This window comes from Odocoileus virginianus, chromosome 23, assembly GCF_023699985.2.
Source record: "Odocoileus virginianus isolate 20LAN1187 ecotype Illinois chromosome 23, Ovbor_1.2, whole genome shotgun sequence".
Lineage (NCBI taxonomy): Eukaryota > Metazoa > Chordata > Mammalia > Artiodactyla > Cervidae > Odocoileus > Odocoileus virginianus.
This window is the reverse complement of record NC_069696.1, coordinates 46,310,424-46,320,388: the sequence shown is the minus strand read 5'-3', so window position 1 is coordinate 46,320,388 and position 9,965 is coordinate 46,310,424. Positions and strand designations below refer to the sequence as shown.

General features: G+C 46.3%; 1 protein-coding gene across 1 annotated transcript in view; it reads right to left on the bottom strand.

Moving 5' to 3' along the window:
• The window catches only part of NT5DC3 (5'-nucleotidase domain containing 3), a 71,197-nt gene that overhangs the window by 6,628 nt on the left and 54,604 nt on the right, over positions 1 to 9,965 (bottom strand). The window contains exons 12-13 of the mRNA XM_070454037.1: positions 8,741 to 8,881; positions 3,484 to 3,548 (exon numbers count right to left, since the gene is read on the bottom strand). Coding sequence (XP_070310138.1) covers positions 3,484 to 3,548; positions 8,741 to 8,881 — 206 coding nt within the window. The remainder of the gene's footprint in view (positions 1 to 3,483; positions 3,549 to 8,740; positions 8,882 to 9,965) is intronic.

The window sequence follows — 9,965 nt, the reverse complement described above, 5'->3', positions numbered from 1 at the left end:
CATCTCTTGAAGAATCTTCCACAGTTTGTGGTGATCCACATAGTCAAAGGTTTTGGCATAGCCAATAAAGCAGAAATACATGTTTTTCTGGAACTCATGTGCTTTTTTGATGACCCAACGGATGTTGGCAATTTGATCTCTGGTTCTTCTGCCTTTTCTAAAACAAGCTTGAACATCTGGAAGTTCACGGTTCATGTATTGCTGAAGCCTGGCTTGGAGAATTTTGAGCATTACTTTACTAACGTGTGAGATAAGTGCAATTGTGTGGTAGTTTGATCATTCTTTTGCATTGCCTTTCTTTGGGACTGGAATGAAAACTGACCTTTTCCAGTCCTATGGACATTGCTGCATTTTCCAAATTTGCTGGCATATTGAGTGCAGCACTTTCACAGCATCATCTTTTAGGATTTGAAATAGCTCAACTGGAATTCCATCACCTCCACTAGCTTTGTTTGTAGTGATGCTTCCTAAGGCCCACTTGACTTCACATTCTAGGATGTCTGGCTCTGGGTGAGTGATCATACTATCGTGATTATCCAGGTCGTGAAGATCTTTTTTGTATAGTTCTTCTGTGTATTCTTGCCCCCTCTTCTTAATATCTTCTGCTTCTGTTAGGTCCATACCATTTCTGTCCTTTATTGAGCCCATCTTTGCATGAAATGTTCCCTTGGTATCTCTAATTTTCTTGACGAGATCTCTAGTCTTTCCCATTCTATTGTTTTCCTCTACTTCTTAGCAATTGATCGCTGAGGAAGGCTTTCTTATCTCTCCTTGCTATTCTTTGAAACTCCGCTCAATTGGGTATGTCTTTCCTATTCTCCTTTGCTTTTAACTTCTCTCCTTTTCACAGCTATTTTAAGGCCTCCTCAGACAGCCATTTTGCCTTTTTGCATTTCTTTTTCTTGGGGATGGTCTTGATCCCTGTCTCCTGTACAATGTCATGAACCTCCATCCATAGTTCATCAGGCACTCTATCAGATCTAGTCCCTTAAATCTATTTCTCACTTCCACTGTATAATTGTAAGGGATTTGATTTACGTCATACCTGAATGGTCTAGTAGTTTTCCCCACTTTCTTCAATTTAAGTCTGCATTTGGCAATAAGGAGTTCATTATCTGAGCCACAGTCAGCTCCTAGTCTTGTTTTTGCTGACTGTATAGAGCTTCTCCATCTTTGGCTGCAAAGAATATAATCAATCTGATTTCAGTGTTGACCATCTGGTGATGCCCATGTGTAGAGTCTTCTCTTGTGTTGTTGGAAGAGGGTGTTTGCTGTGACCACTGCATTCTCTTGGCAAAACTCTATTAGCCTTCGCCCTGCTTCATTCCGTACTCCAAGGCCAAATTTGCCTGTTGCTCCAGGTGTTTCTTGACTTCCTACTTCATATGCATAGGACTCAAATTTGCCTAGAGCAGCCCTGACTTCTAATTGGGAAAACAGTCTGTTCAGCCATCAAAATGGTTCTGACCACATTCCCCACTTAGGCCAGTAGAGAGAACACAGCTGAAGGCTCCAGAGGCAAGCTGTGAGCCCCTAAACATGCACACCCCATTTCCCAAACAAAAATGGAAGGTGCCAGAGCCACTTCTGAAAGTTCACAGAAATGGAGTATATTCCCACAGTCTTCAAACTTCCCTCATCTATAGAACAGGATCAAGGCCCCTTTCTTGTGAGGTTATAGTGAGAACTACATAAGGTAAGAGAAACAAGAGTGTATCATAAACTCGAAAGTACTTTATGTCTAAGAGATTAAGGATTATATTACAGCGATGTAAGCACACCTCTGCCATCTAATACAGAGCTTCAAGCACCTCCTTGAAGTCTGCATTATAAGCATATATGCATCATATGCCCATCACCCTCTCACCCAACATTTCAGACCAATAATCACATTATAATAACCAATACATTCCCAATAACCAACACGGTGAAAGGTAAGAGGATCAATTCAGTACAGCCGTGGCTTCTGCAGCCCAGAGGAATGGACTCTCCCCGCTTTCCAGGCACACCAGTCCCACCAGACTGCCCACTGCTCAGGGGTCAGAACCAGGCAGTGAGCGCTACCGCCAAACCTTAGAGACAGCTGTGCCGCCTGAGGAGCGGTGAGGGGGACCACGAGAGCGGAAATGGCCACATCAGCCCTGTCCACATACACAGCACCCGCTTCTACAGGGAAGCACAACTGTTCACAAGGCCTCTTGAGAATAACCGCTCCTTTAAAATCTTTACCATCTAGCCTGAATTAAGCACCAGATGCTCTGAGCCAAGCCATGGCTCAGATGGTCAAGAATCTCCCTGCAATGCAGAAGACCCAGATTCAATCCCTGGGTCAGGAAGATCCCCTGGAGAAAGGAATGGCAACCCACTCCAGTGTTCTTGCCTGGAGAATTCCAAGGACAGAGGAGCCTGGCAGGCTACAGTCCAAGAGGTCGCAAAGAGTCGGACATGACTGAGCAACTAACACCTTCATTTTCACTTTTCATACAGATACACACACACATACTGGATTATTACTCAGCCATAAGAAAAAAAAAATGAAATAATGTCATCTGCAGCAACATGGGCAGACCTAGACATTATCACGCTAAGTGAAGTTAAGTCAGAGAAAGACAAATACCACCTATCACTTATATGTGGAATCTAAAAAAATAACCCAAGTGAACTTATTTACAAAACAGAAACAGATTCACAGACAGAGAAAACAAATTTATGGGCACCAAGGCAAAAAGAAGAGGGGGAGGGATAAATCAGGAGTGTGAGATAAACAGACACACTATATAAACAGACACTATATAATGAACAGACACTATATAAAATACATACACAAAAAGGATTTACTTACTATATAGAACATGGAACTATATTTGATATCGTTATTCAACATATTCAATCTTTCCTATAATGGAGAAGAATCTGAAGCTGTATACTTGAAAACTAACACAACATTGTAAATCAGCTATAGTTTAATAAAAAGAAAAAACAACTCAAGAATAACCATTCCCTTAAGACACACACCCATCTGGCAGCAGATGGGCTTTCTTCATCAGTCAGCATCACGAGCTAAGTGACTGCATGCCGAACACAGCAGTGTTACAAATAAGCGCCAGCGTCATAGGAGCCCCAAGGATTCACTGCGGTGCAGAGCCCCCTCCAACACTGTCCCACTGGCCACGCTGGGCTGCTGGCTGCCCAAACGGGGAAGTTAAGTGGGACAGAAGGAGGGATGGATGTAGGGAGGGACAGACAGACAACAAACTCAGGGGTGGGCGGAAAGTGGGAGGGAGCTCGCTGCTGCCTCGAGGAAATGTCACTCATCACTAACGGCAGCTGGCTTGTTCTGGATCCTGGGGGTCACAATCACCCCCTGCAGCTAAGTAAGGCTGTTTCGAGTCCCACCTCAGGCCGGCCTTGGGGAAAGCATGTGGGCTGAGTGCGCAGGGCCACAGTGAAGGATTCAGTCCGTTCACAACAGGCCACTCTTACCTCATCTCCTTCCTCTCCTTCTTCCACTCCTGCAAAACCAGCTGTGACTCCGCATCTCTGTGAACCTGCAGAACACAAGCCAATTACTGAGAGGGTTTTGGATACGAATAAACTCATTAGGTCGTAAGAATTTTCTAATGGGTAGCTCTTCTGGGAGGAATTTTGTTCAGATCTAAGAGATAGGCACTTGCATGAAATAATACATTTTCAGACTTCCCAGCTGCTGCCTTTCTTCACCAAATGTAGACAATAATACTATGACAGAATACAGGGATGCAAGGTCCCTGTTAAACCAGAGATATTAAAGCATTATTAAAGGATTTGTATGAGCAGAATACATATATGTACACATAAAATGTATGTGTGTATTATGTGTGTAATGTATCCATTACACATGTGTGTTATACATATAAACATATACCTAATACACACTACCTAATAGACCTATTTATATATATCATAAATAAATGTATTATACACACACACACACACACATGAAAATGGCAGTGAGTGGAAATAGCAGATATAACAGTGCATCCACAAATTTCAAGCATGTAAAAACATGTGCATTTGGAAATTAACATGAAACTTTTTCTTTAATTTGTTCAAGGGTAACAGAATTATAATCGGCTTAATCCTTTTCCTCAATATATTTTATTAATACCTTTTAAAGTGTTTAAGAGAAAAAAATTGTTTTTGTAAAAGGCAAGAAGGCAGAACACCTCAACCCAGATGGAAAGTGGAGAATTCTCCAGGTGGACCGAAATGTGAGCAAAAGGCAAAAGGAAAATGATAGCTGTATGCGCCCTAACACATGGAATCTCACAAGTCTCTCCCCAAGCCTCCTAGGGTCAAACCAAACACACGAACCAGAGCCAGAGGCGCACGTGACCACAGGGGCCAGGCAGGGTTCCCACAGTGCACAGTCACAGGGGCAGCCTCAGGACCCGGAGGAAAATGCCAAACGAGCAAACCATCTGCTTTTGACATGGGAGCCAAGGCCCTTCTGTTTATCACGTACGCCCAGATCAAGAGCTTGACCAAGTCACCCGCTATGGGCTGCTGCCACTCAAAACCAAACCCTGAGCTTGTAATCTCAATTTCCTGCCTGCCACTGTTGTCTACACCAGCAGGAAGCAGCCACCTCTGAATGACCACTGGATGTGTGTTACTGGAGCACCAGAAGACTGGTCCCTTCTGGGGGTGTCGAGGCAGGTCCTATGAGTTTGGTTTCAATGAGCTCTCATATCTTAAGTCAACAAATCACTCACCATAGAATTCAGGTACTACAAAATGTAAGCCTAGATCAAAACTCTGTAGGGTGCCACAAAGAATTTGTTTATATATATATGTATATAAACATAAATAACATAAACACACACACACATGTATGCACACAAACATACCTATACAGATACACATGTATACACATAGATATACATGTATACATACATGCATACATATACACACACAGGTACGTATCCAGCACCTCTATGTGGCAAGCGCTGTGCTAGATACTGAAGATATAAGAAAGAATGAGATGGAGACCCTGGCAGGGGGCACACCCAGGCAAGCAGAGCAGGACCAAACAGCGTGACCCTGCACAGAATGGGACATCCCCCTCCCACCTCTGCCCACTTCTTGGCCCACGAACAGGGCCCTGTGTCTAGTGTGAAGCAGCAGCTTCTCCCTGCGCTTGCAGGAGAGGAGAACTCTCTGACTAGCGACCAGAAGCATGATAACCAAAGTGTATCTGTGTGCTTTCTCCTTTCGGAACCAGCGGCCATAGGCCACATGACTGTGCCTCTCCGCTCTCCCCTCAGCAGGGGCCCCTACCTGAGGGCAGGCTCTACGGACATGAAGAGCCAGTTCGGGTCTCCAAGTCCATGGCACCTTCTGCAGCCCAGTTTTTCCAGAACGGGGCAGAGCCAGGGATGAGGGATCATCTCCAGCAAAGCCCAAGACTGCTGAAGGGACAAGCGGCCCAGAGCTGAGCCAGGGAGCGCCCCCCGAGCAAGGGGCACCTGAGCTCTGTGTGTGTGCACCGTAACCCAGCCTCCCCTCACACCCTCCCATCCGAGGCCCACCCACGCCCACCCAGGGCTCCCTCCCACCTGCCCTTTCCCCATCGTTTATCATCTCTCCCACGTGATCAACCTCCTCCCCTGGAGTCTACCTATCAGCATTTAAACATGCTGAAGACTCTCCCATTAGAAGAAAAAGCAGATTCTCCTTGAGCCACCCCTTTCTCCAGCTCGGATCCTCCTACAAGGCTAAACTTTGTAAGACGAGCAATCTAAGGAGTCTGACACCTACTTTAGAATACTTCAAAGACTGGGTATTACTTAGCTATAATTAACCTTTAAGTGATAGCATGCACTCAAGGGTGGGTAGCTGGTGTGGGAAAAGACTAACCAGAGCCCACACCAGAAGCTGATGCTACAGACCCTCAGCCACCTTCAGCCCCTCTTGTTGATTAGCCCATTCAGCCATTTATGGCTACAATCTATAAAAATACACTGCACGGGCTAGCCCACTCCTGCATGGGCAGAATTATTGCCATCTAGCCGTAAGTCTGATAACCTGTACCAGCGGAGATCAAATCCAGCCCACTGCCCACCTTTCTACCATCCCGATGAGCTCAAGAATGGATTTTCCTTTTGAAGTTGTTGAAAAAAATTCAAAAGAAAAATAACTCCATGATGCGTAAAAATGATATGAAATTAAAATTTCAGTGCCCACCAATAAAATGTCAGGAATACAGCTACAACTGGTTGCTCACATATTGTCCAAGGCTGCTTTCATGCTACCAGCATGGAGTTGAGACCGTACAACCTGCACGACCTCACACAATGGCTAGCTGGCTTGTTGCAGAAGTCTGTCCAACCTGAGCTAAACGTGGCTCTAACATGGTTACCTGAAAGACTTGATACCACCACGCCATCCACCAGCATGACCACCATGAACCGTACCACTCAGGAGGGCACTTTAAGGCTAATGAACAAAAATTCTTCTTTAGAGCTACTTCCTTATATCCAAAAATTAAACACTTGCAGTTAATTCATCAGACCCGGCTCCAGGTAACACTTTTGGCTTCCAAAAGGAAAAAGGAAAAAAAAAAAATCACACCCAACTTCAAGGACCAATTTCTCTTCTCAGAAAATAGTGTCCAGATAATGTGCTATGTGCACATCATCAGAAAAAGAGGAGCTATAGAAACATCTGACACAGGGTCACTGGAATAATGTAGTTTTCCAGGTGAACACAGGGATGGGGGGAGAGGAGAAAGGGAACAGGAAGCACAGTGAGAAATGCCGCTCATTTGGGTAATTTTTTAATCATCAATCACCTTCCTCTATGCCCTAGAGAATCCACCCAGACAGGAAGCTGGAAAAGGAAACCAAAGCTAAATCATCTCCCTGCAGGCTGCATCTGTGTCTCTGACCAGCTGCCCACATCACAGAGAGACCGCACCGCAGGCGAGGGCTCTGGCTATACACGGAAGCTCTAACCCGCACATTAAAACAGCGCTTCAGTGCAGAGCCGAAAGCAGGGACTCGGGCAGCACACAGCCCAGGTTCAGGCCCTTGCTCTGCTGTTTTATGACCTTGGACACGTTACCTAACCTCTCAGATGCCCAGCTTCCTCATTCTAAAGTGGAAAATTGTACTCAGGACAGCCGGGATGAGTGAGGAGTAATGCTGCAGAGCGAGCGCTCAGCACAATGCCTGGCATCCAGAGAGTAACTATTATTACGTGTGACCTATGCACAGACTTGAAGCTGCATTAACCCAGAATCCAGGCCTTTTATTTTTAGACAATCACCTCACAGGCAAGCACAGGAAGGGAGACAGAACCAGTCCTCGTCAGAGGCGAGCCAAAGAGTAACACAGCCAAGACGGGCTGGAAGCAAGGCCCGGGGGACGTGCGGGGCGCCATGCCCTGGGAGGTGTGCGCCCTGGAGCGAGGGCCGGGCGCTCCCTGCATCCCTGCCTGAGCTCGCTGCCAGCCGGGCCAGGCAAGGCGGTTCCCTGCCCGTTTCCAAAGCGGGCTGGCAGGCTGTGGGCACCAGGCCATGGCCAGAGGCTGCAGGTGTGTTAGCCAAGAGAGCAGGCATCCACGCCCCTTATCCTAAGAGTCAGCACTCACGCTGAGACGCTGACGGCCAGGCCAGCTGAACCAGGTGAGACAGCAAGGTGTCTCATGAAGACTTGGGGGGTGGGGGGTTACAGCTGCTACAGAGGGCATATTCCATGGGCCAGGAAATTACCAAAATGACTTTCCTCACTATCTGCCTAAAACTGGCTATATAACCCACAGAAAGAAAAACCCCCACCACTGAACTCCAGTGAGCCAGCAAACTGATTCAAAATCAGATGGAAGCTGCACGCAGAGATCCCGGTTCTTGCTCTGAGACTCTTCCCAGCAAGCCACAGTGTCGGGCCTGAAGTGTTCACTCCCTTTCACAGATGGGGAAACTGAGGTCCAGAAAGGAGAAGTCCCACAGCACGCTAAAGGCAGCAGCAGGACTGGACCCAAACAATAGGCAGAGGTTCTCGAATCCCACTACCCACAGAATATCTCCCAGTGGGGCTTGGGTGGAGAAGTAAGGACTCTGAAATGCCCCATATGGGCCCACAAAACTCTTTCTCCAAATGGCTTTTGGCAGTCATTTCTAAAATTCTCTTTTAGGGAAAATGGCAAGATTCTTTCAGGGGAAAACCACCCCAGTGGCTATTCTGTAGGATGACTTCTGCCTTATACTTTAGGACCACAACTGAACAGAAACATATCTGAAATAACTCTGATCAGTGGATTAACCTCAGGCTTAAAGAAAAAGTAGGGGAGGATTTCCCTGGTGGCCCAGTGGTTAAGAACCCACATGCCAACGCAGAGGACACAGGTTCAATCCCTGGTCCAGGAAAATCCCAGGTGCTGAGCAGGCACTACGCCGGTATGCCATAACTGAGCCTATGCATTCTAGAGCCTGCGCTCCACGACAGGAAAAGCCACCGCAATGAGGAGCCTGTGCACCACAACTATACTGCACCTGTGCATTCTAGAGCCTGCGCTCCACGACAGGAAAAGCCACCGCAACTAGAAGCCTGTGCACCGCACCTAGAGAGCAGCCCCCACCTGCCACAACTAGAGAAATTCCGCACGGAGCAATGAAGACCTAGCAGAGTCAAAAATAAATACATAATTCTTCATTTAAAAAAAAAAAAAGAAAAAGTAGGAGAGAAAAAGAATTCCAAACCTGCATCTGCTCCAATAACCCGGTCAGGGTCTGTAGCCAGGTCATAGTTTGAATGTACTGCTCCGTGTTCATGATTTTGAGCTCGGATCTTAATTCTGGGATAATTGCACCCGTTCGCCAGCCATGCTTCAGGGTCAAGTCCTGATTGCAAAGATCACAAAAAGTCAACATTCATCACAACAGAATTTAAACCATTTCATTACCTTTCCCAGACACAACAGGCATTCATTGAATTAACTTTAATTATAGTGGCTGGTCATTAACCAAGCCAAACTCAATGAATTACACTTAATTAATTTAGCCCCAGGCTTTGGCCATTCCCCGCGCCGCCCCACCCCCGCCAAGAAAGTTTCTGTTCTGGAAATAATTGCTTGAGTCACAGCCCCCACAGAAACACAGGATCTGTAATCCTTAACCACAGTCTCTAAAAGAACAATTAGGTCAGGGGCAGAAGGAGGGTCAATTGAAATGTTACTGAAGGTTTTTATTCAATCCACCCACAGAACGCTGGGGAACACCCATGGCATGCCAAGTCTCCTGGGTTATGGGAAATTTCAGACTTGGAATGATCACTCAGTACCAACATACATGATCATATCTTCATTCCAAATATTGGACTCCTATGATACGACAATAAGCCAGAATATCTGATATAAGTTATGTCCTAGCAAATCTAAGATATACAATCACCATAGTGAATGGCTGTTCATTTTCTCACTTGACAAACATTTATTAAATACTACTGTTTGCCAGGCCCTGAGCTAAATACTGAGAATAAAACAGTGAACAAAAATAACAAACCTCTGCTCTCATGGGAAATACGGACCAAAAAAGTAAGCAAGCAAATACACAATGGCAGGTGGTAAGAAACACAATGGACAAAAACCAAGCAAAATAGGGAGTTACCGTTTTATAGAGAGTGAGTAAGAAAGCCAGGCTAACAAAGGGTCATTCAAGCAGAGATCTGAAGGGAAGGACAGTAAAAGTACATAAATGCGTGGGAGGAGAGCAGTTCTGGCTGGGAAAAAGGGCGAGTGCAAAGGCCCCGGGGCAGGACCACGCTGGGAGCAGGGTGTGCTGGGCAAAGGCAAAGGCAGAGAGGGAGCCAGGGCAGAGGCAGGGGCGCCTTCCGACAGAGAGGAGGGGCTGGGGACCGGCTGGAGCGCAGCGGCCGCAGGAAGCTGGCTCTAAGGGGGACAGGGGCATGTCTAAGGGGAGCGCTTTT